The sequence below is a fragment of the Bombina bombina genome, chromosome 6 (genome assembly GCF_027579735.1).
Source record: "Bombina bombina isolate aBomBom1 chromosome 6, aBomBom1.pri, whole genome shotgun sequence".
In the NCBI taxonomy this organism is placed as follows: Eukaryota; Metazoa; Chordata; class Amphibia; order Anura; family Bombinatoridae; genus Bombina; species Bombina bombina.
Genome location: NC_069504.1, coordinates 1,054,330,177 through 1,054,349,381, shown reverse-complemented (window position 1 = coordinate 1,054,349,381; position 19,205 = coordinate 1,054,330,177). Strand labels below are relative to the sequence as shown.

Here is a 19,205-nt window from a genome sequence, read left to right as displayed (position 1 = left end):
TTCTGTACTGTGGTCAGAACCTTTGTTAAGGTGTTTTTTGTCTTTTGATTTGGGAGGCATGGCGGGTGATCTAGATTTGACAAATTTGTCCATGCGTGAGGGTGAATGATCAGAATGTCACAAAAATGTGAATGTGTTCTCAGTGTTCACTAGTGTGTGAAAAAGAAAAAGTAAGAAAAAAATAGTGTGTGCCTAATACATGTCATCTGTTTTAAATAATTAACTATTTATCACACAAAAGTGTACAATCTACACAATGTTGATCCAATGTCCTTATGTCCATTTTGATTTTGAGCTTGTGATTTGTCCTATATACTGTTTATTGCATGTCTAATACTTTTCACTTCTATGTTAGAGTTCTCCTCAGGGCCTATTTAATGGAAATACCACCAGGCTGATTTTACTGACCAAAAGTCTAAAATTTAAGCCAATAATAAGCTAAAATTAGCTGTGTTTGTACACAAATTATCATCAAATCAGTTCATGTAAAATTATGCAAATAATATGTGTGTTGGATAGCTTATGAAACATTTATAAACAACAGAAAATATTATAATATTGCAAAGTTTTGTACTGCTCCTATTTCTATGGAAAGCAGTTAGTAAATGTTATAGTTTGTTTAACTTTTAATTTTTGTTACCATGGAAGGTTAATCTTTATTTCTTCTATGTTTGCATACTATTTTTTTAGTTGGTACCTTTAACTTTATGGTGAAATGTAGATGTTCAAAGTTAGTATACAATTGTAATGAATTAGCTTAATGAGTTGTTATAGTATTTCATTGCAACAGATTTTATGATGTGCAATATAAAACTTTATATATATAGATATATATATATATACTGTATATATATATATATATATATATATATATATATATATACTGTATATATAAATATATATATATATATATATATATATATACTGTATATATATATATTTATATCATTTTTTTTTATTTTATCTTTTAAAACAGCTGATTAAAGAGAGCTTAGTGTAAAAATCTTTATGAAATGATTTATGATCTTGGAATATAAAATTGATTGCTTTGTGGGGCATGCAGGGATCTCTTTTCATTTAGCCTCTTCATTTGTTATTGCAGAAGTATAAAGATGTGGAACCCACACTTAGCATCGAGGAGGTTGATGGGCTGGACTTGGTCAGGAAATTCTCAGAGGAGATGGAAAGTATGCTGCGTAGGAAAGTTGAGGCTGTGGAGGTAATACAAAAGGATGTGATCTAATGGAACGAACTAGGATGAACTAGATTGATTGTGAACACCTTAGTTTTGCTATTTTTTTTATTTTTATATAATTTGGGATTTTATGACTGTACAAAGAAGGTTTCATAGTTTTAAGGGCCTCTTTTCTCCGTACTAACAGGCACGCTGATTGGTAAGTATGCTCTGGGCCCATAGCGTACATACCAATCAGTGCGCAGAAATGTACACCAGGCACATGTAAATGAACACAGTGCAGATTAAATTAAATGTTAAAAAATGATACTATTGACTTCCATGTACCTTTAAGTTTGATAGATTTAATTGTACATGCAGTTGTCCAACATCTTAATCTTGAATTATAACATAGATTTTGGTTGTGATTTGCTTGTTTATGAAGTACAGCAATCACTACAAGCCCTGGCCAGTGTTTAAGGATTTTACAATTGCATGCTTTTATGCAAATTTAGTGAATGGAAGGCTGTGGAAATATTTAGACACTGCTACAGCCACAACCAGAGAACAAACTGTACTCCCCCCCCCCCCCTCATAAATCAAGGTGTTTTAATGTTCTAGCTTGCAAGATAGCATTTTAAAGGTAACAGTAAAAATCAAGTCATCTGCTTTTATATTCTCTAAAAGTTAAAATATTAATATAAGAGGGAGCTGTTGCTAGGTTCAAAATCAGTTCCAGATTACTAGTGTAGAGCAAAAATATTAGCGATGTTGTACCCTAACATTGTTCAAGCGCAATCAATAGCGCTTTTATTTTGCCCTCATATTACAAGTTGAAAGTAATATTTAGCAATCTATAGAGAGTTTAGGGCGCGCTAACATCTTAATGCCTGATAGCACCGGCGCACTAAGGGGCCGAATTATCAAGCTCCGAATGGAGCTTGATGCCCCTGTTTCCACCAAAACAGTAGTTATGAAGCAGCCCTCTAAGGCCGCGGACATTAATCCGCCCGATCGTATAGGATTGACACCCCCTGCAGGGGGCGGCATTGCATAAGCAGTTCACAAGAACTGCTTGTGCAATGATAAATGCTGACAGCGTATGCTGTCGGCATTTATCGATGTGTGGCGGGCATGATACGATACATCATATCATGTCCGTCCGCATTTTAATAAATCGGCCCCTAAATCCCTTACATAATAGACTTATATGGGGGTGTGCTGAAAAACTCATGTCAGCTTTTGCTCAAACTATACACTGTGACATCTACAAAACATTATTAAAAGAAAAATCTAGTGTACAATGTCCCTTTAATACATTTTCTCTTGTTAAGTGTGTTCAGTCCACGGGTCATCCATTACTTATGGGATATATTCTCCTCCCCAACAGGAAGTTGCAAGAGGATCACCCAAGCAGAGCTGCTATATAGCTCCTCCCCTCACATGTCATATCCAGTCATTCTCTTGCAAGTCTCAACAAAGAAGGAGGTCGCGAGAGGAGATAGGAGTTTTTTACCTAATTATTCTTCAATCAAAAGTTTATTATTTTAAAATGGCACCGGAGTGTGCTGTTTTTTTCTCTCAGGCAGTATTTAGAAGAAGATTCTGCCTGCGTTTTCTATGATCTTAGCAGATGTAACTAAGATCCACTGGCTGTTCTCGCACATTCTGAGGAGTGGGGTAACTTCAGAAAAGGGAATAGCATGCGGGGTCCCCTGCAAATGAGGTATGTGCAGTAATATTTTCTAGGAATGGAATTGACTAAGAAAACACTGCTGTTACCCATATGATGTAAGTACAGCCTTTAATGCAGTAGTAGCGACTGGTATCAGGCTGATAAATGTATACGCAGTTGAGTTATTTTCTAGGGACTAGAATTTGACTGAGAAAATACTGTTAATACTGAAATAAATGTATGAGCCTTAACTGCATTAGAAGCGACTGGTAGCAGGCTTAGTTATAACTTTGCATAACACTGGAAAGTTGTTTTTAAAACGTTTACTGGCATGTTATTCGTTTTGTGAGGTACTTTGGTGATAAATCTTTTTGGGCATGATTTTTTTCCATATGGCTAACGTGTATTTCTGCATAGAAACCGTTGTAACAGGTCTCCCACTGTTGTAATATGAGTGGGAGGGGCCTTTTTTAGCGCCTTGTTGCGCAGTTAAAATTCTTGCACAGTCTTCCTGCTTCTTCCTCCTTGATCCAGGACGTCTACAGAGAGCTCAGGGGTCTTCAAAATTCATTTTTGAGGGAGGTAATCAGTCACAGCAGACCTGTGACAATGTGTTTGACTGTGATAAAAGCGTTAAATCTTAAATTGATTATCCGTTTTTTGGGGTATTGAGGGGTTAATCATCCGTTTGCTAGTGGGTGCAATCCTCTGCTAAATTCATACAATTACTGTTAAAATTGTTGGCTATAACTGAATTAATTCATTGTTATTTCAACTGTGACAGTTTTTTGTGTTTTTAATAGCGCTGCAGCGTTTTTTCAATTGCTTGTAAATTTATTGAAAGATTTTTTCCAAGCTTGTTAGCCTTCATTGCTAGTCTGTTTAAACATGTCTGATACAGATGAATCTACTTGTTCATTATGTTTAAAAGCCAATGTGGAGCCCAATAGAAATATGTGTACCAATTGTATTGATGTTACTTTAAATAAAAGTCAGTCTTTACCGGTAAAGAAATTATCACCAGACAACGAGGGGGAAGTTATGCCGCCTAACTCTCCTCACGTGTCAGTACCTTCGCCTCCCGCTCAGGAGGTGCGTGAGATTGTGGCGCCAAGTACATCAAGGCCCTTACAAATCACTTTGCATGATATGGCTAATGTTATGAAAGAAGTATTATCTAATTTGCCTGAGTTAAGAGGCAAGCACGATAGCTCTGGGTTTAGGACAGAGCGCGCCGATGACACGAGAGCCATGTCCGATACTGCGTCACAATTTGCAGAACATGAGGACGGAGAGCTTCATTCTGTGAGTGACGGATCTGATCCGGGGAGACCGGATTCAGAAATTTCAAATTTTAAATTTAAGCTTGAGAACCTCCGTGTATTACTAGGGGAGGTGTTAGCGGCTCTGAACGATTGCGACACGGTTGCAATCCCAGAGAAATTATGTAGGCTGGATAAATACTCTGCGGTACCAGTGTGTACTGACGTTTTTCCTATACCTAAAAGGCTTACAGAGATTATTAGCAAGGAGTGGGATAGACTCGGTGTGCCCTTTTCCCCTCCTCCGATATTTAGAAAAATGTTCCCAATAGACGCCACCACACGAGACTTATGGCAGACGGTCCCTAAGGTGGAGGGAGCAGTTTCTACTTTAGCCAAGCATACCACTATTCCGGTGGAGGATAGTTGTGCTTTCTCAGATCCAATGGATAAAAAATTAGAAGGTTACCTTAAGAAAATGTTTGTTCAACAAGGTTTTATATTACAGCCCCTTGCATGCATTGCGCCCGTCACTGCTGCAGCGGCATTCTGGTTTGAGTCTCTGGAAGAGGCTATTCGCACAGCACCATTGGATGAGATTATGAACAAGCTTAAAGCCCTTAAGCTAGCTAATGCATTTATTTCGGATGCCGTTGTGCATTTAACCAAACTAACGGCTAAGAACTCCAGATTCGCCATCCAGGCGCGCAGAGCGCTATGGCTTAAATCCTGGTCAGCAGATGTAACTTCTAAATCTAAATTGCTTAATATTCCTTTCAAAGGGCAAACCTTATTCGGGCCTGGCTTGAAAGAAATTATTGCTGACATTACTGGAGGTACGGGTCACACCCTTCCTCAGGACAGGGCCAAATCAAAGGCCAAACAGTCTAATTTTCGTGCCTTTCGTAATTTCAAGGCAGGAGCAGCATCAACTTCCTCCGCTCCAAAACAGGAAGGGACTGCTACTCGTTACAGACAGGGTTGGAAAGGCAACCAGTCCTGGAACAAGGGCAAGCAGGCCAGAAAACCTACTTCTGCCCCTAAGACAGCATGAAGAGAGGGCCCCCTATCTGGAAACGGATCTAGTGGGGGGCAGACTTTCTCTCTTCGCCCAGGCCTGGGCAAGAGATGTCCAGGATCCCTGGGCGTTGGAGATCATATCTCAGGGATACCTTCTGGACTTCAAAACTTCTCCTCCACAAGGGAGATTTCATCTGTCAAGGTTATCAACAAACCTAATAAAGAAAGAGGCATTTCTACGATGTGTACAAGACCTCTTAGTAATGGCAGTGATCCATCCGGTTCCGCGGACGGAACAAGGGCAAGGTTTTTACTCCAATCTGTTTGTGGTTCCCAAAAAAGAGGGAACCTTTAGGCCAATCTTGGACCTGAAGATCCTAAACAAATTCCTAAGGGTTCCATCGTTCAAAATGGAAACTATTCGAACCATCCTACCCATGATCCAAGAGGGTCAGTATATGACCACAGTGGACTTAAAGGATGCCTACCTTCACATACCGATTCACAAGGATCATTATCGGTACCTAATGTTTGCCTTTCTAGACAGGCATTACCAGTTTGTAGCTCTTCCCTTCGGGTTGGCTACGGCCCCGAGAATTTTTACAAAGGTTCTGGGCTCGCTTCTGGCGGTACTAAGACCGCGAGGGTGGCTCCGTACCTAGACGACATCCTGATACAAGCGTCAACTTTTCAAAATGCAAAGTCTCATACTGAGATAGTTCTAGCATTTCTAAGGTTGCATGGGTGGAAAGTGAACATGGAAAAGAGTTCTCTGTTCCCACTCACAAGGGTTCCCTTTCTAGGGACTCTTATAGATTCTGTAGAGATGAAGATTTACCCGACGGAGTCCAGGTTATCAAAAATCCTAAATGCTTGCCGTGTCCTTCATTCCATTCCAAGCCCATCAGTAGCTCAGTGCATGGAAGTAATCGGCTTAATGGTCGCGGCAATGGACATAGTGCCATTTGTGCGCCTACATCTCAGACCGCTGCAACTATGCATGCTAAGTCAGTGGAATGGGGATTACTCAGATCTGTCCCCTTTACTAAATCTGGACCAGGAGGCCAGATATTCTCTTCTCTGGTGGTTGTCGCGGGTTCATCTGTCCAAAGGAATGACTTTTCGAAGACCAGATTGGACGATTGTAACAACAGATGCCAGCCTACTAGGCTGGGGTGCAGTCTGGAACTCCCTGAAGGTTCAGGGATCGTGGACTCAGGAGGAGAAACTCCTCCCAATAAACATTCTGGAATTAAGAGCAATATTCAATGCTCTTCTAGCTTGGCCTCAGTTAGCAACACTGAGGTTCATCAGATTTCAGTCGGACAACATCACGACTGTGGCTTACATCAATCATCAAAGGGGAACCAGGAGTTCCCTAGCGATGTTGGAAATCTCGAAGATAATTCGCTGGGCAGAGTCGCACTCTTGTCACCTGTCAGCGATCTACATCCCAGGCGTGGAGAACTGGGAGGCGGACTTTCTAAGTCGCCAGACCTTTCATCCGGGGGAGTGGGAACTTCACCCGGAGGTGTTTGCTCAACTGATCCTTCATTGGGGAGAACCGGAGCTGGATCTCATGGCATCCCGCCAGAATGCCAAGCTTCCTTGTTACGGATCCAGGTCCAGGGACCCGGGAGCGGTGCTGGTAGATGCACTAGCAGCCCCTTGGGTTTTCAACATGGCTTATGTGTTTCCACCATTTCCGTTGCTACCTCGACTGATTGCCAGGATCAAACAGGAGAGAGCATCGGTGATTCTGATAGCGCCTGCGTGGCCACGCAGGACCTGGTATGCAGACCTAGTGGACATGTCGTCCTGTCCACCATCGTCTCTGCCTCTGAGGCAGGACCTTCTAATTCAGGGTCCTTTCAACCATCCAAGCCTAATTTCTCTGAGGCTGACTGCATGGAGATTGAACGCTTGATTCTATCAAAGCGTGGTTTTTCGGAGTCGGTTATTGATACGTTAATACAGGCTCGGAAACCTGTTACCAGAAAAATTTACCATAAGATATGGCGTAAATATTTATATTGGTGTGAATCCAAGAGTTACTCATGGAGTAAGGTTAGGATTCCTAGGATATTGGCTTTTCTACAAGAAGGTTTAGAAAAGGGTTTATCCGCTAGTTCGTTAAAGGGACAGATTTCTGCTCTGTCTATTCTTTTACACAAACGTCTGGCAGAGAATCCAGACGTCCAGGCTTTTTGTCAGGCTTTGACTAGGATTAAGCCTGTGTTTAAAACTGTTGCTCCTCCGTGGAGCTTAAACTTGGTTCTTAAAGTTCTTCAGGGTGTTCCGTTTGAACCCCTTCATTCCATTGATATTAAGCTTTTATCTTGGAAAGTTCTGTTTTTGATGGCTATTTCCTCGGCTCGAAGAGTCTCTGAGTTATCTGCCTTACATTGCGATTCTCCTTATCTGATTTTCCATTCAGACAAGGTAGTTCTGCGTACTAAACCTGGGTTTTTACCTAAGGTTGTTTCTAACAGGAATATCAATCAAGAGATTGTTGTTCCTTCATTATGTCCTAATCCTTCTTCAAAGAAGGAACGTCTTTTGCATAATCTGGACGTAGTCCATGCCCTGAAGTTCTACTTACAGGCAACTAAAGATTTTCGGCAAACTTCTTCTCTGTTTGTCGTTTATTCTGGTCAGAGGAGAGGTCAAAAGGCTTCGGCCACCTCTCTCTCTTTTTGGCTTCGTAGCATAATACGTTTAGCCTATGAGACTGCTGGACAGCAGCCTCCTGAAAGAATTACAGCTCATTCCACTAGAGCTGTGGCTTCCACCTGGGCCTTTAAGAATGAGGCCTCTGTTGAACAGATTTGCAAGGCTGCAACTTGGTCTTCACTTCATACCTTTTCAAAATTTTACAAATTTGACACTTTTGCTTCTTCGGAGGCTGTTTTTGGGAGAAAGGTTCTACAGACAGTGGTTCCTTCTGTTTAATGTTCCTGCCTTGTCCCTCCCATCATCCGTGTACTTTAGCTTTGGTATTGGTATCCCATAAGTAATGGATGACCCGTGGACTGAACACACTTAACAAGAGAAAACATAATTTATGCTTACCTGATAAATTTATTTCTCTTGTAGTGTGTTCAGTCCACGGCCCGCCCTGTCTTTTTTGAGGCAGTTCTAAATTTTAATTAAAACTCCAGTCACCACTGCACCCTATAGTTTTTCCTTTCTTGTCTTGTTTCGGTCGAATGACTGGATATGACATGTGAGGGGAGGGGCTATATAGCAGCTCTGCTTGGGTGATCCTCTTGCAACTTCCTGTTGGGAAGGAGAATATATCCCATAAGTAATGGATGACCCGTGGACTGAACACACTACAAGAGAAATAAATTTATCAGGTAAGCATAAATTATGTTTTTTATAAGGATTAAAAGGTAAATGATAGATGACAAGTTGTTTGACTGGAAATAACTATAATGTGTGTGTGTATGCTATATATATATATATATATATATATATATATATATATATATATATATATATAGAAATATTTGTAAGGGTGTATTTATATATATATATATATATATATATATATATATATATATATATATATGTATATGTGTGTGTGTATATATGAATATACTGTCTATGTGTATATACATATATATATACAAATAATTATACATATACAGATAGAAAACCCTTTATCCAAACTGCTTGGGACCAGAAAAGGTTTGGATTTTTGAATATTTGCATGTTTAAAATGGGACAGTTTGGAGAATGGATGGAGCCAAGTGTAAACAGCAATATCTTATGTCATTTAAGCAATATTTACTTGAGGTGGATTTGCACAGATCTTAGCATGTTTCACAATGCACAAGAGAATATTCGGCTCTGAAAAGAGCCAAATACAGACAGCAGCATCTGACTTCCCCATTCGGTAGTGAACAAAACTGTTGAATGCACACCTCTAATATTTACATGTCATAATACGGCTTATACATGCAACCTAAAGGTAGATTTATAGAGTTTTTTAATACTTTTGTATACCTAAATAATAATTTTTGATAATTTTATTTTTAAAAAACATGAATTAAAAAGTTTGGATTTCATAATAAGCTTGGATTTTTGAATTTCGAATTTTTGAATTTTTTTCTGTATACACATATTTACATTTTAGAGCCCTTTCCACTAAAATACCTTAAAAGTTGATTTTTTAAAACAATTTTAATATTTAATAATGTGTTTAACTGTGTTTTTACTGTAAATATTTAACATTCCAATGTTCTCCACTTATAAGGAAATGTTATTTTTATTTTTAAATATTTATATATATATATATATTCCAAGACAGCGCTATTAAATATAGATGACCCGCTTTTAAATACCAGTAATGTCCCGTGAATACAGGTCCCCCCTTGTTTTAGTCCCAAAACATCAAATCACATATGGAGGGAGGAGAGTAGACCGAAAGAAGTATTTTTCACTCGCAGCCTAATCTCAGGTGAACAGAAGGAGTCTGCTTAGACAAGGGAGATCCTCCAAGGCAAAATCTAAAACAGAAGAGGGAAGGGCGCACAGTAAAAAGTCCTTCCTAGTGTAGTATATCAGATAACTTGAAAGTAGTTCAAAACAGTGTAGCCAAATGAACACTCACGCGTAACAACCTCAGCTCGTATGAGGTATGGATAGAGCACTGTGTGGCATGTAGCCACTGTAGATCTCAGCTCCGTTTCCGTCATGCACCCAATCGTTCTTTTCTTGCAGGTGTAGTCCTCACCTCCCCAACAGAAGATTAACCGTTTCAGAAGGGAGGGCAAAATCCTGTTTGCAAACGATCTTTATGTGACCTCCTTATATGATGTATAAAGGGGATGAGGGATGTGGGCTTACAAAAATCGTTAACGAACCAATTCATATAAACAATCTTTATTGTCTCTCATATGTATATATATGCGCATAAAACAATGTTAAAAGTTGCTTTACAAGCATCCAAAAAACAAACAGTTCTAATAAAAAATCTCTCCAAACAGCTGGAGGTGCTTAAAAATGTGCCGTAGCACCAGTGTCTAAAATTAGGCTAGTGAGGGTTTGCACAAAGCACTCATTTCTCTTGAAACAGATTAAATAAAACCGGTCTCATGAAGGGGTTAACGCTCTGAAACATCACTTATTTACATGGTTTAAATACTTTTTATTTCATTTGTTTCAAGTCCCAGTGAGTGCTTTGTGCAAACCGTTGAAATTGATATTTCTATAGCACCCTGGTCGAATTGGCATTGATTGTTTGTGGGAGTGCACTTATTCCAGTGGATTATATATATATATATATATATATATATATATATATATATATATATATATATATATATACACACACACACACACACATATATATATATATATATATATATATACATACACACATACACATACCTGTATATATTCATAAATATATATTTAAAACAAAAACATAATCGTATTTGTCTAGTCATTTTTGAAAATGTAACAACTTATATAACTGACTGACCCGGTGTAGCAAGAGTAATCAATTAATTACGCTAGCTTAATGATACTTTTTGTGTGTCCCATTGTCACGTTACGTGAGCAGGACCATCTTTATTACATTGCTGCTTTTACATCCATTTTCATCTATTACGCAGACCTCTAGACATCTGCATGTATTTTTCCACCAGTGCAGCAGTAGCAATTGATTCAGAATCAAAGGGACATGAAACCTAAAAATTTTCATTCTTGTTTCAATTAGAACATACAATTTTAAACAACTTTCCAATTTACTTCTATTATCAATTTAGCTTCATTCTCTTGGTATCCTTTTTTGAAGGAGAAGCAATGCACTACTGTAGATAGCTTGACACATCAGTAAGCCAATGATAACAGCTATATATATGCAGCCACCAATCAGCAGTTAGCTCCCAGCTCCTGAGCCTACCTAGGTATGTTTTTCAACAAAGGATACCAAAACAACAAAGCAAATTAGACAACAGAAGTAATTTGGAAAGTTGTTTAAAACTGTATGTTCTATCTGAAAAATGTTGGGTTTCATATCCCTTTAATATGGCAATATGTGTGGCATACAATCATGATTATCTTCTAGGCTCAATATCAATTCAAACAATGTTCAAACTCTGTTTTCATGTACAAATTGTTTCATTCAAAATTGTCTTCAATGTTTCTTTAAATTTTAGATCAAGAGAAGGGAAAACTGTAAATTAATGAGTTGCTCCATCTCCACTGTTCTTGAGAGCTCTCATTTTGTCACATATATATAACATTCCGTTTAGAATATTTGCACTGTTTGTGATTAGGCCACATCTTTTTTAGATTTGGAAAATTAATTTGAAATTAGTTTGACTTTTATAATAAAGTTGAAATGTATTCAGGATGACATAAAGAAGCTTCATTGTGGGTTTTAATTATTTTTTTTTTATGCTGTCATACTTTAGAGACTGGTAGAGGCGGCAGAAGAGGCTGATTTAAATCACGAGTTCAATTCTTCCTTGGAGGTGAGCGGGCTACTGTGTCCTGCCTTTTTAGGTCTATAAATCTGTTTGTAAGTGACAATGTTGTGGAAGATTATTTTATGATTCTGTACGTTTGTGTACATAATTTGTCTTCCTTGCTGTCAATTTGTCTGTTGATGATGTGTTCCTGTCTGCCTATGTGTGTATATCTGCCTGCTGATATCTGTATGCGTGTCTCACTTCCTGTGTTAGTTTTTCTGTGTTCCTCTGTCTGTTTGTGCTCCACCAGTTTTGGCTTTCTGCTTCTGCCGGCTTTTGTCTATGGCACTCATTCTAATTTATCAGAAGGGCTGTGTCAAAACATACTATGCAGCTCATTTTCTAAGCATTTCCAGATGGTTAAAAGAGACACCATTTATGTTAGTAAAACCACTCAAAACATATACACCTAGATTTAGAGTTCTGCGTTAGCCTTAAAAAGCAGCGTTAAGGGGTCCTAACGCTGCTTTTTAACGCCAGCTGGTATTTAGAATTTGGCAGGTACAGGTGTACTGCTCACTTTTTTCTCCTGTTAAGTGTAGTCAGTCCACGGGTCATCATTACTTCTGGGATATTAACTCCTCCCCAACAGGAAGTGCAAGAGGATCACCCAAGCAGAGCTGCTATATAGCTCCTCCCCTCTACGTCACACCCAGTCATTCTCTTGCACCCAACTAATAGATAGGATGTGTGAGAGGACTGTGGTGATTATACTTAGTTTTTATATCTTCAATCAAAAGTTTGTTATTTTAAAACAGCACCGGAGTGTGTTGTTCCTTCTCAGGTAGAATTTGAAGAAGAATCTACCTGAGTTTTTGGATGATTTTAGCCGGCGTAGCTAAGATTCATTTTGCTGTTCTCGGCCATTCTGAGGAGTGAGGTAAACTTCAGATCAGGGGACAGCGGGCAGGTTCACCTGCAAAGAGGTATGTTGCAGTATATTATTTTCTGAGGAATGGAATTGACTGAGAAAATACTGCCAATACCGATATAATGTAAGTTCAGCCTTAAATGCAGTAGTAGCAACTGGTATCAGGCTGTTATGTATATATGTGTACACTTCAGTATTCTGGGGAATGGCACTTCACTGGGATAATACTATATGCATATAACTTTTAGCCTAACTTGCAGTGGGAACGTCTAGCAGCAGGCTGTTTAATGACATTTCATATTATTTGATTTTAAACGTTTTGCTGGCATGTTAAATCGTTTAATTATCTGAGGTACTGGGTGAAAAATTGTTTTGGGCACTGTTTTTCCACTTGGCTGTCGTTTATTTTAATTTAAGACAGTTTACTGAACTTCCCTCACTGCTGTGTGTGAGGGGGAGGGGCCTATTTTGGCGCTTTTGCTACGCATCAGAAATTCAGTCACAAGTCTGTTTTTCTCCCTGCATGATCCGGATCGTCTCTACAGAGCTCAAGGGTCTTCAAAAATTATTTTGAGGGAGGTAATCACTCACAGCAGACCTGTGAGATTGTGCTTTGACTGTGATAAAAAACGTTTATATTTTGTACATTTTTTTCTGCTATTAAGGGTTAGTTATCCATTGCTAATGGGGGCAATCCTTTGCTAAATTTATGCCTTTACCGGGAAAAATTTGGTTTTTATAATTTCTCCGGTTCATTGTTATTCAACTGTCATAGTTTTTTTCTGTGCTTCTTAAAGGCACAGTGCGTTTTTCATATTACTTGTAAATTGAGTTGAAAAGTATTTCCAAGCTTGCTAGTTTAATTGCTAGTTTGTTAAACATGTCTGACTCAGAGGAATATCTCTGTGCTATATGTGCAAAAGCCAAGGTGGAGCCCAATAGAAATTTATGTACTAATTGCATTGATGCTACTTTAAATAAAAGTCAATCTGTACAAATTGAACATCATTCACCAATCAACGAGGGGGAAGTTATGCCGACTAACTTGCCTCACGTGTCAGTACCTGCATCTCCCGCTCGGGAGGTGCGTGATATTGTAACGCCGAGTACTTCAGGGCGGCCATTACAAATCACACTACAGGACATGGCTAATGTTATGACTGAAGTTTTGTCTAAATTACCAGAACTTAGAGGTAAGCGAGATCACTCTGGGGTGAGAACAGAGTGCGCTGATAATAATAGGGCCATGTCAGATACTGCGTCACAATTTGCAGAACATGAGGACGGAGAGCTTCAATCTGCAGGTGACGGATCTGATCCAAATAGAGTGGATTCAGACATTTCAAATTTTAAGTTTAAACTAGAAAACCTCCGTGTACTGCTAGGGGAGGTATTAGCGGCTCTGAATGATTGTAACACCGTTGCAATCCCAGAGAAATTATGTAGGCTGGATAGATACTATGCAGTACCAGCGAGTACTGACGTATTTCCTATACCTAAGAGGCTTACAGAGATAATTACTAAGGAGTGGGATAGGCCCGGTGTACCCTTTTCCCCCCCTCCTGTATTTAGAAAAATGTTTCCAATAGACGCCACCACACGGGACTTATGGCAGATGGTCCCTAAGGTGGAGGGAGCGGTTTCTACTCTGGCTAAGCGTACCACTATCCCGGTGGAGGATAGCTGTGCCTTTTCAGATCCAATGGATAAAAAATTAGAGGGTTACCTTAAGAAAATGTTTGTTCAACAAGGTTTTATATTGCAACCCCTTGCATGTATTGCGTCTGTCACGGCTGCGGCCGCATTTTGGTCCGAGTCTCTGGAAGAGACTCTTGACTCAATAACTATAGATGAGATTTCAAATAAGCTTAAAGCCCTTAAGCTAGCTAATTCATTTATTTCAGATGCCGTAGTACATTTAACTAAACTTACGGCTAAGAATTCCGGATTCGCCATTCAGGCACGTAGAGCACTGTGGCTAAAATCCTGGTCAGCTGATGTTACTTCTAAATCTAAATTACTTAACATACCTTTCAAAGGGCAGACCTTATTCGGGCCCGGTTTGAAAGAAATTATCGCTGACATTACAGGAGGTAAAGGCCATGCCCTGCCTCAAGACAGAGCCAAACCTAGGGCTAGACAGTCTAATTTTCGTGCCTTTCGTAACTTCAAGGCAGGAGCAGCATCAACTTCCTCTGCACCAAAACAGGAAGGAGCTGTTGCTCGCTACAGAAAAGGCTGGAAACCTAACCAGTCCTGGAACAAGGGCAAGCAGGCCAGAAAACCTGCTGCTGCCCCTAAGACAGCATGAATTGAGGGCCCCCGATCCGGGAAAGGATCTAGTGGGGGGCAGACTTTCTCTCTTCGCCCAGGCTTGGGCAAGAGATGTCCAGGATCCCTGGGCGTTAGAGATCATATCTCAGGGATATCTTCTGGACTTCAAAATCTCTCCCCCAAAAGGGAGATTTCATCTTTCAAGGTTGTCAACAAACCAAATAAAGAAAGAGGTGTTTCTACGCTGTGTACAAGATCTTTTGCTGATGGGAGTGATCCACCCGGTTCCGCGGTCAGAGCACGGACAGGGGTTTTACTCAAATCTGTTTGTGGTTCCCAAGAAAGAAGGAACCTTCAGACCAATCTTGGATTTAAAGATCTTAAACAAATTCCTAAGAGTTCCATCGTTCAAAATGGAAACTATTCGGACAATCTTACCCATGATCCAAAAGGGTCAGTACATGACCACAGTGGATTTAAAGGACGCTTACCTTCACATACCGATTCACAAAGATCATTACCGGTATCTAAGGTTTGCCTTCCTAGACAGGCATTACCAGTTTGTAGCTCTTCCATTCGGATTGGCTACGGCTCCAAGAATCTTCACAAACGTTCTGGGCGCTCTTCTGGCGGTACTAAGACCGCGAGGAATTTCGGTGGCTCCGTACCTAGACGACATTCTGATACAAGCGTCAAGCTTTCAAACTGCCAAGTCTCATACAGAGTTAGTACTGGCATTTCTAAGGTCGCATGGGTGGAAGGTGAACGAAGAGAAAAGTTCTCTCTTTCCACTCACAAGAGTTCCCTTCTTGGGGACTCTTATAGATTCTGTAGAAATGAAGATCTACCTGACAGAAGACAGGTTAACAAAGCTTCAAAATGCTTGCCGTGTCCTTCATTCCATTCGACACCCGTCAGTGGCTCAATGCATGGAGGTAATCGGCTTAATGGTAGCGGCAATGGACATAGTACCCTTTGCACGCCTACATCTCAGACCGCTGCAATTGTGCATGCTAAGTCAGTGGAATGGGGATTACTCAGATTTGTCCCCTACTCTGAATCTGGATCAAGAGACCAGAAATTCTCTTCTATGGTGGCTTTCTCGGCCACATCTGTCCAGGGGGATGCCATTCAGCAGACCAGATTGGACAATTGTAACAACAGACGCCAGCCTACTAGGTTGGGGCGCTGTCTGGAATTCCCTGAAGGCTCAGGGATCATGGACTCAGGAGGAGAGTCTCCTTCCAATAAACATTCTGGAATTGAGAGCAGTTCTCAATGCCCTTCTGGCTTGGCCTCAGTTAACAACTCGGGGGTTCATCAGGTTTCAGTCGGACAACATCACGACTGTAGCTTACATCAACCATCAAGGAGGGACAAGAAGCTCCCTAGCGATGATGGAAGTATCAAAGATAATTCACTGGGCAGAGTCTCACTCTTGCCACCTGTCAGCGATCCACATTCCTGGAGTGGAGAACTGGGAGGCGGATTTCCTAAGTCGTCAGACTTTTCATCCGGGGGAGTGGGAACTTCATCCGGAGGTCTTTGCCCAAATACTTCGACTTTGGGGCAAACCAGAGATAGATCTCATGGCGTCTCGCCAGAACGCCAAGCTTCCTTGTTACGGGTCCAGGTCCAGGGACCCGGGAGCGGTCCTGGTAGATGCTTTGACAGCACCTTGGACCTTCGGGATGGCCTGTGTGTTTCCACCCTTCCCGATGCTTCCTCGATTGATTGCCAGGATCAAACAGGAGAGAGCATCGGTGATTCTAATAGCGCCTGCGTGGCCACGCAGGACCTGGTATGCAGATCTAGTGGACATGTCATCCTGTCCACCTTGGTTTCTGCCTCTGAGACAGGACCTTCTAATTCAGGGTCCTTTCAAACATCTAAATCTAATTTCTCTGAAGCTGACTGCTTGGAAATTGAACGCTTGATTTTATCAAAGCGTGGATTTTCGGAGTCAGTAATTGATACCTTAATACAGGCTAGGAAACCTGTTACCAGAAAGATTTACCATAAAATATGGCGTAAATACTTACATTGGTGCGAATCCAAGAGTTACTCATGGAGTAAGGTTAGGATTCCTAGGATATTGTCTTTTCTACAAGAGGGTTTAGAAAAGGGTTTATCTGCTAGTTCCTTAAAGGGACAGATCTCAGCTCTGTCCATTCTTTTACACAAACGTCTGTCAGAAGTTCCAGACGTTCAGGCTTTTTGCCAGGCTTTGGCCAGGATTAAGCCTGTGTTTAAAACTGTTGCTCCACCATGGAGCTTAAATTTAGTTCTTAACGTTTTACAGGGTGTTCCGTTTGAACCCCTTCATTCCATTGATATTAAATTGTTATCTTGGAAAGTTCTGTTTTTAATGGCTATTTCCTCGGCTCGAAGAGTCTCTGAGTTATTGGCCTTACATTGTGATTCTCCTTATCTGATTTTTCATTCAGACAAGGTAGTTCTGCGTACTAAACCTGGGTTCTTACCTAAGGTAGTCACTAATAGGAATATCAATCAGGAGATTGTTGTCCCATCATTGTGTCCTAACCCTTCTTCAAAGAAGGAACGACTTCTACACAATCTGGATGTAGTTCGTGCCCTGAAATTTTATTTACAGGCAACTAAAGATTTTCGCCAAACTTCTTCCCTGTTTGTCGTTTATTCTGGACAGAGGAGAGGTCAAAAAGCTTCTGCTACCTCTCTCTCTTTTTGGCTTCGTAGCATAATACGTTTAGCCTATGAGACTGCTGGACAGCAGCCTCCTGAAAGAATTACAGCTCATTCTACTAGAGCTGTGGCTTCCACTTGGGCCTTTAAGAATGAGGCATCTGTTGAACAGATTTGCAAGGCTGCAACTTGGTCTTCTCTTCATACTTTTTCCAAATTTTACAAATTTGACACTTTTGCTTCTTCGGAGGCTGTTTTTGGGAGAAAGGTTCTTCAGGCAGTGGTCCCTTCCGTATAAAGATCCTGCCTGTCCCTCCCGTCATACGTGTACTTTAGCTTTGGTATTGGTATCCCAGAAGTAATGATGACCCGTGGACTGACTACACTTAACAGGAGAAAACATAATTTATGCTTACCTGATAAATTCCTTTCTCCTGTAGTGTAGTCAGTCCACGGCCCGCCCTGTTTTTTATGGCAGGTCTAAATTTTTAAATTATACTCCAGTCACCACTGCACCCTATAGTTTCTCCTTTCTCGTTCGGTTCTCGGTCGAATGACTGGGTGTGACGTAGAGGGGAGGAGCTATATAGCAGCTCTGCTTGGGTGATCCTCTTGCACTTCCTGTTGGGGAGGAGTTAATATCCCAGAAGTAATGATGACCCGTGGACTGACTACACTACAGGAGAAAGGAATTTATCAGGTAAGCATAAATTATGTTTTTCCGCGACTCGAGGCTACCGCAAATCCCCTTATGTCAATTGAGTATCCTATCTTTTTAATGGGATTTGCCTAACGCTGGTATTACGAGTCTTGGAGAAAGTGAGCGGTACAGCTTCTACCTCCAAGGCTCCTACCGCATAAAAAAGTCAGTAGTTAAGAGTTTTATGGGCTAACGCCGGAACATAAAGCTCTTAACTACAGTGCTACAAAGTACACTAACACCCATAAACTACCTATAAACCCCTAAACCAAGGCCCCCCCACATCGCAAACCCTATAATAAAATTATTTAACCCCTAATCTGCCGACCGGACACCGCCGCCACCTACATTATAGCTATGAACCCCTAATCTGCTATCCCTAACATCGCCGACACCTACATTATATTTATTAGCCCCTAATCTGCCCCCCCCAACGTCGCCGCAACCTAACTACACTTATTAACCCCTAATCTGCCGACCGGACATCGCCACCACTTTAATAAATGTATTAACCCCTAAACCTCCGCACTCCCGCCTCGCAAACACTATAATAAATTTTATTAACCCCTAATCTGCCCTCTCTAACATCGCCGCCGCCGCCTACCTACAATTATTAACCCCTAATCTCCCACCCCCAACATCGCCGTTACTATAATAAAGTTATTAAACCCTAAACCTAAGTCTAACCCTAACACCCCCCTAACTTAAATATAATTTAAATAAAACGAACTAAAATGACTACAATTAAATAAATTAATCCTATTTAAAACTAAATACTTACCTATAAAATAAACCCTAATATAGCTACAATATAACTAATAGTTACATTGTAGCTATTTTAGGATTTATATTTATTTTACAGGCAACTTTGTATTTATTTTAACTAGGTACAATAGCTATTAAATAGTTATTAACTATTTAATAGCTACCTAGTTAAAATAATTACAAAATTACGTGTAAAATCAATCCTAATCTAAGTTACAAATACACCTAACACTACACTATCAATAAATTAATTAATTAAATAAAATAACTACAATTATCTAAACTAAAATACAATTAAATAAACTAAACTATAAT

The 19,205-nt window shown here is 40.2% G+C and overlaps 1 protein-coding gene across 1 annotated transcript in view; it reads left to right on the top strand.

Annotated features, from left to right (window-relative positions):
- The window catches only part of CACNA2D4 (calcium voltage-gated channel auxiliary subunit alpha2delta 4), a 1,345,448-nt gene that overhangs the window by 252,149 nt on the left and 1,074,094 nt on the right, over window positions 1–19,205 (top strand). The window contains exons 3-4 of the mRNA XM_053718853.1: window positions 1,103–1,219; window positions 11,560–11,619. Of these exons, the coding sequence (XP_053574828.1) occupies window positions 1,103–1,219; window positions 11,560–11,619 (177 nt within the window). The remainder of the gene's footprint in view (window positions 1–1,102; window positions 1,220–11,559; window positions 11,620–19,205) is intronic.